At 44.8% G+C, this 20,040-nt stretch overlaps 2 protein-coding genes across 6 annotated transcripts in view; both read left to right on the top strand.

The window, feature by feature from the left end:
* HLCS (holocarboxylase synthetase) overlaps positions 1-20,040 on the top strand; it is a 248,844-nt gene that overhangs the window by 209,029 nt on the left and 19,775 nt on the right. The window lies entirely within an intron of this gene.
* LOC117095759 (bax inhibitor 1-like) lies at positions 10,012-12,837 on the top strand. Its single transcript, XM_033232440.1, is given in 1 exon segment — positions 10,012-12,837. A coding segment is annotated over 1 exon segment (714 nt). The 5' UTR covers positions 10,012-10,114; the 3' UTR covers positions 10,829-12,837.

The raw sequence follows: 20,040 nt of genomic DNA, 5'->3' as shown, positions 1-20,040 counted from the left end.
TCTGACCAGGAAGCAGCGCCTGGTTGTAAAATGGCTGCATCGGGAATATAGGTGCCGCCTCCTTTCCTAGAAGGACCGCAAAGGAGCGGTCCATCATGTCCATTTGATGATGAAAAGAAACCAGGGGAGAGGAACCAGTGTGGCTAAATAAATGCCCACAGAGCTCTGCTTGGGCATTCCATGCAGCGTGGCACATTGTTCCCTAGGAGCCCTGGGCAGTGAAGGCTCCTGGGGAGTGAAGCCTAGTTTTATCTACAAGGACATTGAGGCTCAGCCTAGGCAGGTGACCCCTGCAGGTCTTACAGAAGACCCCACGAGGCCAGCCAAGTGGGGTCTTCTGTGGGGTCTTCTGTGCCTCCTGGCTGTGGCAGGGGGTCCTTGAACCAGCAGCCCATCATGATTAGGAACAGAGGTCGTGCTGGAGTGTAGATGGCCTACCAAAGAGATGCCTTGTCCCACGGTGGCCCTGGAGGACTGCTGTCGGAGGAACATCCAAAACTGAGCCGGACCTGCACTTGGAGCGGACGTGGTGGTGCTGAGGCACACCGACACCCACAACACCACGCTCATGCGTGGCCTGGTGAAAACCTGGGAAGTCCATGCTCTTGCAATATGTTCAGTGCTTCTTGGCCCCGGAAAGTTCCAATGTTGAAATGTGGCTGCACGCAGTGCTGCTTGTGGATGGAATTATGAACTGTGAAGGCCGGCTTCATTCTCCCTACATACTCACATCTTTCAGTGCACTTGGGGGTGTGCTGGGCCCTGACCACCCCTGCCGAAGTGAGCCATCCTTGCCCGGACTCTGACACCTCTGTCGTCCCTACTCCTTGAGAGGCCCGAGGCCTTGTATCACTCGTTATCCTTCCCGTCAATGTCTTTTCTCCCTGGTTGACTACACATTCAGTGAAGAATGCAATTTTGCTTACGATTTCTTTGGATCCTCCCATATAGCTAATATGGCACTTTAATTCATAGGAGTCCAGTAAACACATATTTATTATTAAAAACTCCACTGACTCGCTGTAATTTCAGATGGTTCAAGATGCCTTTCCCTCTCCAGATTTTTTAGGAAAAACTGAAACAAAGAAAATGCATGAAAAAGATTTATGTGTTTGGTTGGGGGAGGGGAAATTAAACTTCTCATAATAGTTTTTAAATTAAATTTTGTGCTCGTCCAAATCCTTTCCTTCTCCACCCCTTCCTCTGATATTCCCTTACTCATTAAAGCCCAGGATTTTGATGGTATTCACAGGGAACCTGATTTACTGGAATAAAGAAGTTCTTTAAGTTTTAAATTTTGGAACGTTCCCAGTGTGTCTGAACCCAGGTTTCAGATTTTACTGGCATTTTGTTGGCAAAGCAGTCTTTGGAGCCCTTCCTTATTTGAGCGTGTTTCCTGACACCTTTGGCGGTATGGTACTGTGTTTTTTAGATTTAAAAAAAAGAAAAACAGCTTAAATAGAAAAGCATATATAAACATATACAGAAGATTGATTATAAGATGTCAAGCAAAATAAAACAGCAGCATACACTCAACAATTAACAAATGGGAAGCATTTTCTTTTTAACGGAGCAGGACAGGAAGAGGCAGGATGAAGGTAAAGAGACCAGGAGGTTCAGGAAACCCCGGAGAAAGGCAGCTTTTCATCTGGGCCCATTCTCTCCTAGCAGAAGTGTCGCTGTTGAAACAGAGTTGAGGATACTGTCCATCCCACCATGCTGAGCCTGTGGTCGGTGCCTGCAGCCATCAGGGCCACAGACAAACACAGGATCCAACTCAGAATCCTGTGGAAGGGAAAACACGATGGAGGTGTCCCCAGAGAGGGGAGTTCTGCCACCTGGGCCTGAAAGAGCAAGGGAGGAAATAGTATTTTCCAAAGACTCAAAGGTGGGAGGGAGTGGGTGAGATCCAGAGTGCTAAAGCTAGCCTCCTGCTTCTTGGGGAAACCTAAGAGCATTTCCACAGAGGCCAGGAGAAAGAAGGCCAAGATACACCCACTGCTTCCACTTCTGTAATACGTAGCATCGTCCTGGAGGTATTACCCAATCCAAGTGGACACAGAAGCCAGTTGGAGACATAAGAATCGGAAAACAAGTAAAACTCTATCTGTGGATGATATTGTAGTATGTCTGGGAAACCTTGAGAATAAAAGATCAAACTCAACTCAAACAATACAAGACTTCAGTAAGGGAAAAGGATATAAAATGTCTTGCCAGCACAGAACCCACCCAGATCTCGGGGTCAGCCCCCACAGGCAGAGAGCTGGGAGAGATGGGTAGAAAATGGAATTGGGGACAAGGGATGGAAAATAAGCATTTGAACGAAAATCTGTTAAAGAATTGGATTCCGAACCAGGTTTGGTTCACAGGGGCCATAAACCCAGCGTGTCATGGAGCAAAGCCCTGCCTGAAAGAAAGAGGCCCCTTATCCCACTGAGTGAAGAGTTAAGCTGGTGCTAAGCATCCCAGACAAATGAGCTCTGGCGTGTTGGTTGATCTCTGGCAGGGTGGAGTGCAGGGAAGGCTCTGAAGAGAGGTAGGAGCCATGTGAGGGAAAGAGGAAGGTGACACGCAGGGCATCAGGGTGGTGAAAGGCACACTGGTTTCCAGACCAGCTGGCAGGGCAGGGCATTATTCCTCGTCATTACCCCGAAGGTGACAGTACCTGGGGTGGAAAGCAAGGGCCAAGTGGCCGGGTGGAGCCGCCCCTCTGGAGGAAGGAATTCGTTACCTTCACATTCCTTTGTCTGCCCAGGTGTTTCAGACACCCCTTCACTCTGTAGGTAAAGAAACTTATTATTATCAGTATTATAATTTATGTAAATTTCATAAGGGAAAATGAAGTATTTGAAGCAGAAAATGTACAGAGCTGGGAAAATACCTATTCAGACACGTAGCACAGAACTGATGAACTTGGCTGCGAAGCTGGTGGTGTTTACTTTCAGAGAATGTAAGATGACTCTGTTTCAGTTCTCAGAAAAAGAAAATAAAACAAGAACCCCCATTTTGATGTTATTATTTGGCAGTCAATTTCCAGATCTTTCTAGAAAGCCTTATAGCCTCCAGCAGTGTTAAACTTACACAAATGCATGTTAAGAGGCTGGCTGGCTGGGTGTGGTGACTCATGCCTGTAATCTCAACACTTTCAGAAACCGAGATGGGCGGATCATCTGAGGTCAGGAGTTCAAGACCAGCCTGGCCAACATGGCAAAACCCCATCTCTACTAAAAATACAAAAATTAGCCATGCGTGGTGGCGCACGCCTGTAGTCCCAGCTACTTAGGTGGCTGAAGCATGAGAATTGCTTGAACCTGGGAGGCAGAGGCTGCAGTGAGCAGAGAGAGTGCCACGGCACTCCAGGCTGGGCAAAGAGCAAGACTCTGTCTCATTAAAAAAAAAAAAAAATGCTGGTGGTATTTCTACCTTGAGATTCGGTTTTGATAAAAGCAAAAGATTCTTTCCTAGTGAGTCAGAAGATGGGCCTCTGAGCCAGGCAAACCTGGTTGACTGTTCTGTGATCTCACCAGGCCACTTCTCCGGTGTAGCTTCCACTCGTCAGCAGTAAAATGAGACTACTTGGCAATGATGATGTCTTGAGACTCTCCCTTGAGAGTCACTGGAACATTTAAATGAGAACATGGCTCATACCAAGGGCCCAGCATGTGGATGGGTGTTCAGTCAAAGGAACCATTGCCTTGCATGCATTCTTGAGTCTTGAGATCTACAGCTGAAGATACCCCTTCCCTATGGCTCATTCATTCATCCATTTACAAGACCTTGGAGAAATCTTAACAGTGAGTGGAAAGATGGTGCCATGTTGGCTGGTGTGCTCACTGTTGGAAGCCTGCCATATTGAGGTGGCAGTCAAGTGTGTGTGTGAGTGTGTATGTGTGTGTGTATGTGCATGTGTGTGTGCATGTGCATGCACACGTGTGTGTGTGCATGAGACACCAGCCCTTACTATGCTTTATGGGGCTAAAAACGACATCTGGCAGGCCTGACATCTGGTGATCATGAATGAAGTCACTGTAGGGAGACAGAACACCAACAGGGACTCAGACACACTAAGTGACTATCTTGCATGTAATGGCACTTTCTGGTGCACACTTTATGTCCGAATGCCAATTCTTTGTTCCTTTCCCCTTTTTTGTTTTCCTCGACTACCGACCCCCCTCTGGCTCTAGAAAATGAAATTTCTCCATCTGTAGGACTATTGTTGTGCCGTCCTAGTAAATATCAAAATAATGTGATGCTTCATTTCAATCACTGAAGGAACCAGAAGAGAATTACTGCCTCTTTGATGTTGTAGCTCTGGAAAATTTTTAAAAGAAATGTAGTTTTAAAAACGTCATTGAAAAATCGCTTTGGGAGCCATGGTTTTAGAACCCCAGTCTTTGGACCAGCTGCATTCTAGCCATCTGGGTCACGCAATTCTGATGTGCAACGTTGTTTGAGAGTCTAGCTCTGGAGGCAGCTTTGCCTCTGTGACCTTGATGATATGGCCAGGAACCCATGCTTGTTGAGGTGGGTAGCTCCTAGCAAAGACTGAGGCATTTGTTAAAATTGAGCAAAAAGTATTAATGCAATACAAAACATCTAAATATGTTCTCATATGTTTCTGGAGGTTTTCTTTGTTTTGGTTTTGGTTTTGATTTTTTTTTTTTTTTTTTGGAGACAGTGTCTCACTCTGTCACCCAGGCTGGAGTGCAGTGGTGTGATCTCGGCAGTCTCTGCCTCCCAAGTTCAAGTGATTCTTGTGCCTCAGCCTCGAGAGTATCTGGGACTACAGTTGCCTGCCACTATGCTGAGCTAATTTTTGTATTTTTAGTAGAGATGAGGTTTCACCATGTTGGTCACGATAGTCTCAAACTCCTGACCTCAGGTGATCCACCTGCCTCGGCCTCCCAAAGTGCTGGGATTACAGGCATGAGCCATTGCACCTGGCCTGTTTCTGAAATTTTAATGGGAATGGTTGAGGAGAGTCTTAAAGTGTTTTCCTTTGCCGTTTGGTAGTGCTACCTATTCTCGTCCACGCCCTCTCCATGGAACACGTTTTGTGAAATGTTCAGAGGCCTGGTCATTCTGGGCTGATCTCTACCAGAACTGGTCCAGACCTGTTGAGGAGGTCAGGTCTCCAGCCTGTTTGTCTGGAGTATTAAGGTAAAGCCTCAGTTAAGGTTCTTATATGTAGATTCTTTTTTTTTTTTTTTTTGAAGCGGAGTCTCACTCTGTCGCCCAGGCTAGAGTGCAGTGGCCGGATCTCAGCTCACTGCAAGGTCCGCCTCCCGGGTTTACGCCATTCTCCTGCCTCAGCCTCCCGAGTAGCTGGGACTACAGGCGCCCACCACCTCGCCTGGCTAGGTTTTTGTATTTTTTTTAGTAGAGACGGGGTTTCACAGTGTTAGCCAGGATGGTCTCGATCTCCTGACCTCGTGATCCGCCCGTCTCAGCCTCCCAAAGTGCTGGGATTACAGGCTTGAGCCACCGCGCCCGGCCATGTAGATTCTTAAATGTAGTCCACATTAATGTAAACTCATTGTCTTACTACCCATGTGCTGCAAGTAACTCAAACAGAGCTGTAGGTGCAAAGATATTTGATTGAGAACAGGAGTTCTGAAAGCTGTTTCAGGAAGAAATCAAAAAGGTTTCTTTTGGAATTTTCCTACAGGATCACTAGCAGAAATTTCTTTTTAGTCTTCCTCAGAAGGAGTACTTCAGTGGAAAAAGGATGGGCTCATCAAAAAGAAGGAAAATTTTCAAATTCATTTTAATGAAGTAAATAATATTGATATTAAATCTGTTAAAGACAGTATAAAAATTATAGGCCAGTATCACTAATGAGCATCAATGCAGAAATTCTAAATAAATATTAACTAACAGAATCTAACATTAAGACAATAATACACCATGACCAAATGTGATTTTTTTTTCTAAGAATGCAAGGTTGGTTTAATATTAAAAACATTAATAGATCTATTAATCATTAATATATTAATAGATCAAAGAAGAAAAATTATGATTATCTCCATAGATACTGAGAAAACACTTTATAAAATTCACCACCCTGTCCTGATTTTTAAAAATTCCAAAAATAGGACTTAATGGATGATTTACTGACTTGTAAGTGTCTGTGAGTCCTAGATAGCATCTTATATAGCAAGGAAACACTAAGAACAGAAACATGGCAAGGATGCCCACTGTGTCCACTTCTTTTTGGATTGTACTAAAGGTATTAGCCAATCCAAACAGACAAGAGAAGTCAATTAAAGGTATCATTGAAAAAGAAGTAAAACTATCTGTTTGCAGATGAAATGAGAAACCTTAGAGAATCAGTGACTCTCTAACTCAACAAATAAGAGAATTCAGTAATAGAGCAGGGTATAAAATTATTATACAGAAATCCACAGTTTTTATAAACAACAAGCGATAACCAGTTAAAGGAAATTATGGGATATATTTATAATAGCAACAAATAAGATAAAATACATAAGATAGCACTTAAGAAATATGCACAATCAAAATGAGATCACTTTAAAACAATCTGAAAGACACAAAAGTATGTTTGAACAAATATAAGTCATCCTTTGCTCATAGATAGGACAACTCAAAATCACAAAGGTGTTCAGTTCTCCCCAAGTTAATTTATACATTTAATGTGCTTAGACTAAAAATACCATCAAGGCTTTTTTTTTTTCCTTTTAGGCAGAGTTTCGCTCCTGTTGCCCAGGCAGCGAAATCCCGAGTAGCTGGGATTATAGGCACACACCACTACGCCCAGCTAATTTTATATTTTTAGTAGAGACAGGGTTTCTCCATGGTGGCCAGGCTGGTCTCAAACTCCCGACCTCAGGTGATCCGCCTGCCTCGGCCTCCCAAAGTGCTGGGATTACAGGAGTGATCCACCGTGCCTAACCCCATCAAGGCCTTTTTCAGTGGAGCTAGATAAGTAGATGCTAAAGATCATGTAGAAAAGCAAATATGCGAGAATAGCCAGGAAAACAATGAAAAAGGAAAGACACTGGGGGTAATAGCCTGGCTAGATTTTAAAACATGCTATGAAGACTATGAAACTGTGCGATATTGGCACATGAATAAATGGAGGGACCAGCAGAAAGGAACAGAAAGTCCAGAAATAACCCCAACTACATTTGGAGATTTAGACTATAATAAAGGTAGGGTTTCCAATCCCTAGAGCAAATGGTAGACTTTTCTTTTTTTTTTTTTTTAAGACAGAGTATTACTCTGTTGCCCAGGCTGGAGTGCAGTGGTGTGATCTCATCCCACTACAACCTCTGCCTCCCGGGTTCCGGCGATTCTCATGCCTCAGTCTCTCCAGCAGCTGGGATTACAGACCCACATCACCATGTCCGGCTAATTTTTGTATTTTGGGTAGAAACAGTGTTTCGCCATGTTGACTAGGCTGATCTCGAGCTCCTGACCTCAAGCGATCCACCTGCCTCGGCCTCGCAAAGTGCTGGGATTACAGGCGTGAGCCACTACACTGTGACTAAAGGGTAGACTTTTTAACAAATGGTCCTGGAACAATCTGACAGACTTTTGGACAAAAAGATAAAATCAGACCCATACCTTTCATCAGACACAAGAATGAACTCCAAATGAATCAGGAATCTGAGTTTTAAAAATGAAATCTTGCCAGGCACAGTGGTTGACCCCTGTAATCCCAGCACTTTGGGAGGCCGAGGCAGGTGGATCATGAGGTCAGGAGATCGAGACCATCCTGGCTAACACAGTGAAACCCCATCTCTACTAAAAATACAAAAAATTAGCCGGACATGGTGGCAGGCGCCTGTAGTCCCAGCTCGGGACTGAGGGAGGAGAAGCAGGAGAATGGCGTGAACCCGGAAGGTGGAGCTTGCAGTGAGCCGAGATTACGCCACTGCACTGCAGCCTGAGCAACAGAGCAAGACTCCATCTCAACAAAAATAAATAAATAAATAAATAAATAAATAAATAAATAAATAAAAATGAACTCCTGTAAGTACTGGAAATAAGTAGATGAATTCTTGTAAAACCCAGGCGTAGGGAAAGGTTCTCTAAACACAACACAAATTGTTTTGAGGCAATAAAAAAAATTGATATATTTGGCTCCATAAAAATATAAAAATAAATGACTTTTGGGTCAGGTGTGGTGGCTCACACCTATAATCCTAGCACTTTGTGAGGCTGAGGCAGGTGGATCACTTGAGCCTAGGAGTTCAAGGCCAGTCTGAGCAACATGGTAAAAACCTGTCTCTACAAAAAAAAAAAAAAAAAAAAAAAGCCAGATGTAGTGGTGCATGTCTGTGGTCCCAGCAACGCAGGTGGCCAAGGTGGGAGGATTGCTTGAGCCCAGGAGGTTGAGGCTGCAGTAAGCCGTGATCACACCACTGTACTCCAGTCCAGGCAACAGAGGGAGACCCTGTCTCAAAAAAAAACCCCACAAAAACCAACTTTTGGATGGCAAAAACATGATAAGCAAAAGAAAAGTGACAAACTGGGTGGTAATATTTGCAACAGATATCACAGGTAAAGCACTAATATTCTCTAATGCAGTGGTCCCCAACCTTTTTGGCACTGGGAGCCAGTTTCATGGAAGACAATTTTTCCGTGGATGAGGTGCAGTGGGATGGTTTTGGGATGATTCCAGTGCATTACATTTCTTGTAACCTTTATTTCTATTATTTTTATTATTATTACATTATAATATATAATGACATAATTATACAATGCACAATAATGTAGAATCAGTGGGATTCCCAAGCTTGTTTTCCTGTAACTAGATGATTCCATCTGGGGGTGATGGAGACAGAGACACCCAAAGTATGTTGCTTAAGTCTGGTCTACTATGTAATCACTCTTTGGTTGCTGTCACTGCAGAAAACCCTGCTTCACAAAGATAGGATGTTGAAAATAGAAGCAGGCTTTGCAGTGCTTTTGTGGCAATCTCAGGATACTCCACCTTGACTTTAATCCAGAACATATGGAGATGTGTAGTTGTGTCAGACGTACTTTTAAGGCCACTGGATGCAGCTGTACAATTGAAGTGCATCAACTCACTTGCCACCGTGAAGCCTGCAGCTTGATTGTCTCTTGCCACTCACTGAGAGGGTTTTGATACGAGTCTGCAAGCAGTGGATTTATTATGGTCTCTGCAGTCAAACATCTCTGCTAATGTTAATCTGTATTTGCAGCCACTCCCCAGTGCTAGCAACACCACCTCAGCTCCACCTCAGATCATCAGGCCTTCGATTCTCATAAAGACCACGCAACCTAGATCCCTTGGACACACAGTTCACAATAGGGTTCACGCTCCTATGAGAATCTAATGCTGCCGCTGATCTGACAGAAAGTGGAGCTCAGGTGGTAACGTGAGCTGTAGGGAGTGGCTGTAAATACAGATGAATCTTTGCTAGCTTGCTTGCCCACCTGCCTGCCCTCTTCTCACCTTCTGCTGTGCAGCCTTTGGAGGGTGGGAGGGGTGGGGCAGAGCTGAGGACCCTGCCCTAATATATAAGAAACTCTTAACTTTTGAGTTAACTCAAAAGACATTAACTGGTAATTGACTGTGTATACACACACACATGCACAGACACACACCACTGTCCATTGGTGAGGCTGTAGGGAAACCGGTATCTCTGCGTGGCTGTGTGCAGTAGTGGGGGTTCTGGCAGAATCTGATAAAGCTACTAATGTCTTTACCTTCTGGCTCAGCATCCTATTTCCAGCAGTTTACCCTGAAGATATACCTTCAGCAATATAAAAATCTGTGCAAATAAGAGTGTTCATTATACTGTCCTTTTAGGAATTACTTTAAATGCCTGTACGTAAGAGAGTGGCTGAAGAGGCTGTGCTACATCCACAGAATGGAGTCTGCTCAGCTTTAAGAAAAAATGAGGAGCCGGGCGCGGTGGCTCACGCCTGTAATCCCAGCACTTTGGGAAGCTGAGGCAGGTGGATCACAAGGTCAGGAGATCGAGACCATCCTGGCTAACACGGTGAAACCCGGTGTCTACTAAAAATACAAAAAAGAGAGCACATCCGGTGTTAGAAGCGCCCGTAGGCCTTGGAGTGGCTGGTTAGGAAGAGTGGAGACTGTTGCACAGACTCTGGAACCATGAACATATTTGATCGAAAGATCAACTTTGATGCGCTTTTTAAATTTTCTCATATAACCCCCTCAACGCAGCAGCACCTGAAGAAGGTCTATGCAAGTTTTGCCCTTTGTATGTTTGTGGCGGCTACAGGGTCCTATGTCCATGTGGTCACTCATTTCATTCAGGCTGGCCTGCTGTTTGCCTTGGGCTCCCTGATGTTGATGATTTGGCTGATGGCAACACCTCATAGCCATGAAACTGAGCAGAAAAGACTGGGACTTCTTGCTGGATTTGCTTTCCTTACAGGAGTTGGCCTGGGCCCTGCCCTGGAATTTTGTATTGCTGTCAACCCCAGCATCCTTCCCACCGCTTTCATGGGCACAGCAATGATCTTCACCTGATTCACCCTCAGTGCACTCTATGCCAGGCGCCGTAGCTACCTCTTTCTGGGAGGTATCTTGATGTCAGCCCTGAGCCTGTTGCTTTTGTCTTCCGTGGGGAATGTTTTCTTTGGATCCATTTGGCTTTTCCAGGCAAACCTGTATGTGGGACTGGTGGTCATGTGTGGCTTTGTCCTTTTTGATGCTCAACTCATTATTGAAAAGGCCGAAAATGGAGATCAAGATTATATCTGGCACTGCATTGATCTCTTCTTAGATTTTGTTACTCTCTTTAGAAAACTCATGATGATCCTGGCCATGAATGAAAAGGATAAGAAGAAAGAGAATAAATGAAGTGACCATCCAGCCTTTCCCAATTTAACTTCCTCTCCTTCCACCCCTCATTTCCTTCTTGCACACATTACAGGTGGTGTGTTCTGTGATAATGAAAAGCATCAGAAAAGCTTTTGTACTTTGTGGTTTCCTCTATTTTGAATTTTTTGATCAAAAAACTGATTAGCAGAATATAGTTTGGAGTTTGGCTTCATCTTCCTGGAGTTCTCCTCACTCCCTTTTTTGTCAACCCAGTCTGTAGCCTCTTCCTCTACTTAGGCAGTCGACCTGCTGTGATGAGGAGTGGGACCAGCAGAGGGCGCTAACTTCAGAAGTCGCTTTCCCACCAGGCTTCACCCAGTGGACCTGAACTGTTTGGTAGGGCCACCCGGCCCTTCCTTACTCATCGCTGTTTGGTATGCGCACAGTTCCTGTGGGACTGGGCCATGAGTTTTCCTTTGGAAAGAAATTCAGTGGTCCCATTGTTAACTTAGCCTCATATCTGAACTGTCAGGCCCTACAAAGAAAATGGAGAGCCTCTTCTGGTGGATGCTTTGCTTCCTCTGAGCTGCCCATGCTGGTCTGGCAAACACACCTTTCTGCTTTGCCTTCACAAAAGTAATGTGTTCCCTTTCCCATCCCTTGCCTGATCCTCAGGGAGTCAGCCTGCTTCCATCCATGGGTGGGAAGACTTCAGCACAAAGGGAAGACTAATTCTTGTCAGGCATTTTTGAAAAGGTTGATTATGTGTATCCAGGTACAGCATCGTAGGGCTCCCCTAAACTTGCCCTGTTTTTGTTTTTTTAGTTGGTTATCCCCTTACTGAGTGGCCTCTACTAAGTGGCTGTGATTAAATGTCTGAGCAAGGATAGGGAAGGGGAATGGTTGAGCCTCTGAAGCTCATTGTAACCACTCCTGCCAGACCTGTTTGGGGCAGCAGGGAGCAAACCTAGATAAGGACCTGTTTGGGGCGGTGGGGAGCAAAATCTCCTTTACCAACCAAGCAGTTCCTCGTTCACATGAACAGAATGGGGCTGTGATAACTTAGGAGGCAGCAATCCTAACAGTCCTTCAGTGCATTTTAGTCTGTCCCCAACTGGACACCAGTAGGTAGTATCAAGCCAGAGACTCAGGGCAGTAGATAAATGTTCATTTTACTGATGCACTTTAGTTTTTGGTCTGTTACCTGTTTTCCAGAAATTTGTGGCCTTTTAGGCGGGAGTTAGGTGGCCAAACCAGTGACAGCCCCAATCTCTGCAGTTTTGTGGCTTCAAGTGTGGGTGGACAGTCCTAATGGGGATCTCCAGCTCCTTTCCTGTGGGCTGCCACAGACAGCTGCCCACAGAAGGGCCAGTGTTGGGAGTGGTTGTGGCTCTGAGCTGCTCTACAGAGCCTCAGTGTGAGAGGATTGAGCCATTGAAAGCTCATTACCAATAGGACATAATTTTTGGCTCTCTCTATTCACAACCAGTGCACAGATTGACACGGTGGCCTCAGGTTCACAGTGCACCGTGTTACTGTGCTATCCCATGAAACCATTTGTTCCTAAGTTGTGTTTATTCCTGAAGTGACATGCCACCCGGAAAAGCTCACTTTGAGGATGCTGTCCTCTGATGTAGCTGCTGCCTCCAGCCTCTGGCTTGAGAACTTACTAAAGGGACTTCCTTCCTGTTAAACTCCTGTTAACAACTCTCCATAAATTTGGTGATTCTCTGCCAGGCCTAAAAATTTGAGTTACATCTCCTGAAGCCAAACTCCACCTTCGGTGCTTTTTTGCTTGGGATAATGGAGTTTTTCTTTTAGAAACAGTGCCAAGAATGACAAGATATTAAAAAAAAAAAAAAAAAAAAAAAAAAACTACTTTTAAAGAAAATGCCTAACAGATTTTTAATACAGTTATCTCTAATTACCACTTTATTTTCTAGTTCCTTGATTTTCAGCTCAGGCTGCATTCTAACTCATACTGTGAAGACAAAGGTGTTTTTGATTCAGAAATATATGAAATCTACATAGTCTTAATTTGTAAAAAATAAAATTCCTTAATCTTTAAAAAAATAAATAAATAAAAATACAAAAAAATAAGCCGGGCGTGGTGGTGGGCGCCTGTAGTCCCAGCTATTCCAGAGGCTTGAGGCAGGAGACTGGCGTTAACCCGGGAGGCAGAGCTTGCACTGAGCCAAGACTGCGCCACTGCATTCCAGCCTGGGCAACAGAGTGAGACTCCGTCTCAACAAAAAAAAAAAGAGAGAGAGAAAGAAAAAATGAGGAAAAGCTCTATGAACTTACAGAGTGCTTCCCGGGTATATTAAGTGTGGGGGAGTTAGGGGGGTGGGGGAGGCAAAAGAGTATCTACAAAATGGTAACTTGCTGTAAGGAAGACAAGGAAATAAGAAAATATGCATGTATCCATTCATTTATATAAAAAGGAACACAAGAAGAATGAACCAGAAACGAATGAGATTTTGATTTGCAGTTTACAGAAAGGAGATGGAGTGGGAGACCTAGCTCGAAGGGATGCATAGGGGAGCTGACTTCTTAGAGTATATTTGTCTGTGTACAGTTCTGACTCTGAACCAGGTTAAACAATGAAAAAAGAAAGAAGGATTGGTGGGGTTTGGGTGTGGGGGTAAAATGTAATACAGAAGTACAGTTAAAACTAACCTGATTTCAGACAAATAACCACACTAACGTGAAGGGGGAAAAAAAGAACAAATCCAAGGAAATGTTCAATACAATATTTGAATCTATACCCTCAGGCTAAGGGCAAAAAGAACTGTAAACAAATGTTGAACTCTAGTTAGTAAGTGTGATTTCACAGTGATATGGGTCAGCACTGCCGAGACCACTTCCCCTGTGTATTACGGTGTGAGCAAATGAATAAATAGTGTAGATAATGCGAGCCAGATTTCTCACTCTCGAGAAGGAATTTATGAATATAGAAAAAGGGGGGGCTAGAATGAACCTTGTGGTGTTGGATTGGATTGGAGTTTATGATGAACTCATGGTTTTCAAACTGGATGGATGGATGGATGGATGGATGGATGGATAGATTACATAGAGGAAGAAGATGAGAATCTAGAGGAAGGAAGGAAGAAAGAAAGGAAGGAGGGAAGGAAGGAAGGAGGGAGGGAGGGACGGACGGACGGAAGGAAATACAGTTGACCCTTGATTTCTCAGGGGTATGAGCTGCAAGGATCTACTATACATGGAATTTTTTCAACCAAAGCAGATTATTCATGGGATGTGAAACCCACGTATATGGAGGGCCAATTTTTTGTGTGCTCAGGTTCCACAGAGCTCATTGTGGGACTTGGGAGGCAGTCTGGAACAAATCCTCCATGAATACCAAGGGACAATTATAATGCATATATACACCCTAGACACACATACACACATTTTCTGTCTCTTAGCCTCAGTTTTGTTTTAAATACCATTTTTCACCAAAAGGAACCAGAGCTCCTTGGAGAAATAGCTGATTCCAGGGTGGGGGCTAAGAAAGTTCAAGATGAGCCTAGAACCTCTTGTGCCTGAAAGTAGAGACCTCTTATGCTGAAAGATGACTGGGACACACCAGTAGGACCCAACAGCCAGACTGAAGGAGCATTCACTTGCCAGGTGTGTGACAATTTGAGTATCAAAATAAATAATGATAGGAAGGCATACAATCTATTGAATACAATAAGAATCCATAAGTCTACTCTGATATAAATAAATTAAAATATAAATAATAAGTGGAGGGGAGAAGAAAAAGTTACTCCTTACAGTAGAACCCAACAAGTGAATATAGAAGAAATGATGGCTCAGAAAAATCTATTTGGCAGCCATCAAGTAAATAATTGATTCAAGGCCAGGCAAGGTAGCTCACACCTGTAATCTCAGCACTTTGGGAGGCCAAGACAGGTGGATCGCCGAGGTCAAGAGTTCGAGACAAGCCTGACCAACAGAGAGAAACCCTGTCTCTACTAAAATAAAAAATTCGCCAGGTGTGGTGGCACACACCTGTAATCCCAGCTACTCAGGAGGCTGTGGCAGGAGAATTGCCTGAACCCAGGAGGCAGAGGTTGCAGTGGGTGGAGGCTGCACCACTGCATTCCAGACTGGGTGACAGAGTGAGACTCTGTCTCAAAAAATAATAATAATAATTGATTCAAGCAAGAATCATTCATGGATACTAAAACTAGTAGATTAAATTTCATGAGAAGCAGATTTATCTCCCCATAAGTGCATATTAATTACACAGGATTTTAGTGGGAAAACCCAGCACAAACCACATAACCCTGTGGGTCAAAGTTCACATCCCCGACGTTACACTGCCTGCCTCCCGATCAGGCCCTGAGGTCACAACATCGCTTCCATGTATTCCTGCTAGACATGCACGCCTGAGTCTTAGAACGGGGGTATCAGATTATCTAAATCGAGGGACATAGGACAAAATAACTGCCCCTGCTCTTCCAAAAATGTCTGGATCATGAAGAACAAAAAGAAGGCTAAGAAACTGAACCAGATAAAAGGAGACTAAGGAACCGTGACAGCTGAAAGCATCAGATGATCCTGGATTTGATTTTTAGACCAGAAAAAAAGAGCATTATTACTAGGACAATGGCTACAATTTGAATACATTCTATAGATGAGATCTGGGGTTGGCAAAGTGTGACCCTTCGGCCAAATCTGGCCTGCTGCCAGTTTTCGTGCCACATGAAAGCTAAGCATGATTTTTACATTTTAAAGGGTCAGAAAAAATTTTAAGGAATAAAATTTATATGACACTTTGGGAAAGGCAAAACTATAGAGATAGTAGAAGTACCAGTGGTTGCCAAAGGGTTCGGGGAGAGGAAGGGATGAGGGATGAATAAGCGAAGCACAGGGGGATGTTTAGGGCAGGGAAACTGTTCTGTGTGAGGCCGACACGGTGGCCACAGATGCGGTGTGTTTATCAAAACCCACAGAATGCACGGCACAAAGCAGGAACCCTAACGGAAGCAGTGAGCTGTAGTTAACGATCCCATACCAAGACCGCTTCAGAAATTGTGACAAATGGCCACAGCACAGCAAGATGCGAATGATAAGGAAACTGTTAGGGAAGTGGACATATGGGAACTCTTTCTGCACAATTTTTCTGTAAACCTAAAGTTGCTCTAAAAAAACAAAAACAGAAAAAAACCTATTAGTTAAAAGGAATATATTGTGATACACGAACATTATGTAAAATTCAAGTTTTTACGTCTGTAAATGTTGAAACACAGGCATGGTTGCCTTTGCCCTCGGACGGCAGGTTTGAGCAACTGAGCACACAAACCATATGGCCTGCAGAGCCTACAGTATTTACGCTCTGACCCTTCATAGAAAATTCTGCTGACCTCTGGATTAGATAATAGTGTTATATCAGCTGGGTGCGGTGGCTCATGCCTGAGGTGGGCGGATCACGAGGTCAGGAGTTCGAGACCAGCCTGACCAACATGGTGAAACCCCGTCTCTACTAAAAATACAAAACTTAGCCGGGCATAGTGGTGCACGCCTGTAATCCCAGCTACTCAAGAGACTGAGAGGCAGGAGAATCATTTGAACCCGGGAGGCGGAGGTTGCAGTGAGCCAAGATCGCGCCACTGCACTCTAGCCTGGGTGACAGAGCGAGACCCCACACACACACGCACAAAAAGAAAACGAAAAGAGTAAAATAGTGTGGTATCAATGCTCTTGATTTCCAAGATTGTACCATAATTAAATAAGATAAACCCTGGGTTTTAGGAAGCTACACAGAAGTATATAGAGATACAGAGACATTTGGGCTGCAACTCACTCTCAAATGGTTCAGAAAATAATGATGGATAGACAGATGGACAAAACATGTGGCAAAAAGTGAACCTTTAGGAAATCTGAGTGCTGTGTGAAGGGCATGTAGGAATGCTTTGTACTCTTCTTGTAACTTTAAGTCTGCTATTATTTCAAAGTAAAAGGTTAAAAAGAAAAAAAGTATTCTAGACCTTACAGCCAACCAGAACTTGATTTGAATTTCCGGTTAGATTGCTATGTGGCTTCATAGAAGTGGTTTTGCCTTTCTGAGACGGTGTCCTCTTGTCTGTGAGGAAGGACTTCTTCTCAGCTTTGGAAGGCTTGGATGAGATCACGCACCTATAATGCCACTCATAGCACACAAAATTGGCATGAATTCCAGGTGACCAGTTGAAGCATCTACCTGGTGCTTGCAGAAACACTGTTCGCAGATGGCTGCTTGCTGTGTAGTCCACGTGAGTCGGTGTCCATCTTCTGAAATAGCAGCACTTCCCAGTAGCAGACCCTCTTTGGGGGCAGATGACTTATGGTCAAGGCTTGTGGACACTCTCCACAAGGAGCCGCTCCACACCCAGTTGTAGAAGACACATGTATTTATGAGATCTGACCAGCCTGGAAGGGAGGTTGAGAGGATCATGTGGAGGATCTGGAGACCCCTGGCGGAGGAGTGGGGACAGATAGTCTGAGTACTGGTGTGTGGTGGCGCAGTGAAGGCTCGCCACTAGAGGCAGGGATCTACCCTCAGGGCTGCCACTGAGGCATAGCCACAGAGGTGGCTGTGGGTACCATGAATATTTCTCTGTAGGCAAGCTTCTTTGCTCATCTGTAAATTCTGTAATAGCACCAGTTTAAGATAGAAGGCAGTGGATGCTCAGACGTCCAGTATTTATGGTGAAGTGTCAGGGTAAGAAACAGTGGTTTGTATTCACTTTGATTGGATAATACAGAGCAACGTCAGTAAATGCTTGATTTACCAGAAAGGAGCCTCATTCTGAAAGCTGAATCCACTGGGCTCCTTCTTGGGAGCCATGAAGTGATTTATTTAGCAGCAGTATGGACGCTCTTATGCTGGACATGGGGAAGATTAGCCAAAAACCCTAAGAAGGGCAGGTATGCCGGGAGCTATGGCAATGAAGCGGGTGTCTCTACCAGAGGGCCTGACCCGCAGGCACCACTCTGCTTCTGGGGAGCTCCAGCGGGAGGATCATGATGGCTCTGCTCGTGGTGAACAGTCCCAATTCCTGTATTGCCTCCGACTGAAACACGCATCCTGTGCTACACACCAAGAGCAGAAAGGGGATATGATCTAAAGCCTACCAACGGGGTGCATTGAGGAAAGATCAGGCCGTAGTGTCAAATCCAGAATAGAATGGAAGAATGTATCAATAAAACTGTTCTGTTACCTGCCTGAGCACACGTCTGACCAACAGTGTTTCTAAGCAGTCGCCTAAGCAAAGTCAGCCAAAGAACCAGTGCAACCAACTATGTGTAGCTTTGCTGAATAGGTTCAGAGACCCTAGAATTGGAAGTGAAGATTCTGCATCCCCCGTTGCTAGTGTCACTTACACGGTTTTTAGCCCAGATAGAGATCACCTTAGTGTGTGTAGGTAGAAGTGATGACGGGTGGGTACAGAGAGGAGAGGCATCACCTGTAGAATTTTTGAGGAGTCCTAAAACACACACATTTGTTCCCACCATTCCATTCCTTCCCTCCCTCTTCCCAACTTCCCTCCTTATCCCCAAGAGGAGGAGGTAAGGGGAGGCTCTGCTTGTCTTCTGGCAGCAAGAAGTTCTAGGATTGACATGACAGGGACCACGTTGCGGATTCCGTCATATTTCATTGTTACTGACATTGCACAAAATGTTCCATTTTATAGGTGACTGGAGAGACCGAGAGGGATGGATTCCCTTACTCCATGTTTATATCAACACTGGGATTCGAGTCCAGATCTGTCCCATTCCCTGTCCGAGTCTCCACTCTGCTGTGATGTTTCTCAAGTCCCCTGGGAACCTTTCTGTAGCTGCCAGGAATAATATCCCTGGGGTCCCTGGCTAGGACCCTGCAGTGTCCTGGGGCAGCAACCTCAGCTTTGTGCTGTGGACCCTGTCGCCAGTTCAGAAGTCGCCTGTCAGAAGTCGGGCCTCTTCTGCCCCTGACTGTGTCCCCATGCGTTGCACAGCCGTCTCACGGGCCTCGCTCCATTTTACGGTGGAGGCGTTTTTAGCAGAAACCACTGTTCATTTTCTTTCAAAAAACAATATTGTGCATTCCCGCCGAGAAAGTAGCTTAAAAAAAAAATTATATTGTTAAAGTGTGACTTTAACAAAAATGAAGTATCTTGATATTTTAGCTTGTTAACGTTTTAGAAAGTGCTACTCAGATGTCATGGTCGGTGTTCACAATGTCATACGTTTTAGAAGTGGTTCTGAAATGAAGTATGGCACTGCCTCCTTTGAACTGCGCAGAGAGCAGCAGGGTTATGAACAGTGGGAATTCTCTTCCAGTCAGCTTTTTAAAAATGAAAAATAACTCATGAACCTTCAACGTGTGACTGCCTGGGGCCCCCTTCTCCCTTTTCCTCCCCACCCCCCGTTGGCTTTCTTTTTCACGCATGAGAGTGTTTGTCTCTCCGAAAGCTAAGAACCGCGTCAGAGCTGAGAAAACTGGTAGGGGAAAGAAGATAGCAAAGAGAAGCACAGACTGGTGCCAGGCCAGGACCATGAGCTGAGGAAGCCTCCCAGGTCCGAGGGAGACTTCAAGGTCGCCTCACACCCACCCCATGCCAGCCTGCTGCAGGGCATGATGCCTCAGACTTAGGGGTGGCTGGGGTGTGCTTTCCAGAGAAAGACTTTACAACATCTTTTAGAAAGGGAGGCCAGTCGGAGGTACAGCCCGGCGTCCAGAGGCCAGCTGCCCCCAGCGGCAGAGTGCCAGCCCTCCGTGGCCTTGGCCTGTGCAGCAGAGGATGAGCACGGGACAGGTATGGCAGCCTGGGAAAGCTGCCTGCACTGGGCCGCCCTTTCTTTGCCAGTCTGTGCCGGAAAGGAGGTTGTTCCACCAACTAGTGAACTGGCGGCTGCAAGCTTAATCCACTTACAGGTTGGGCTTAAATCAATCTTTTTTTAATAGCATTTATAAAATGAGTGCACTACAATTACAAAAGTATTGGAAAATTCAGTAAAGTATAAGAGAGAAGTAAAAATCACTTGAAATCTTACCACCCAGAGATTATATAGAACAACATAAAGGAGACATTAAATCATCATATAATTCTACTTACACACTTCCACCTTCTTTTTTTTTTTTTTTTTTTTTGAGACGGAGTCTTGCTCTGTCACCTGGCTAGAAGGCAGTGGTGGGATCTTGGCTCACTGCAACCTTCGCCTCCCAGGTTCAAGCCATTCTCTTGCCTCAGCCTCCTGAGTAGCTGGGACTACAGGTG

Source organism: Trachypithecus francoisi, unplaced genomic scaffold (assembly GCF_009764315.1).
Source record: "Trachypithecus francoisi isolate TF-2019V2 unplaced genomic scaffold, Tfra_2.0 Lachesis_group14, whole genome shotgun sequence".
In the NCBI taxonomy this organism is placed as follows: domain Eukaryota; kingdom Metazoa; phylum Chordata; class Mammalia; order Primates; family Cercopithecidae; genus Trachypithecus; species Trachypithecus francoisi.
The sequence above is the reverse complement of the archived record's forward strand: the minus strand, read 5'-3'. Positions and strand labels throughout refer to the sequence as shown.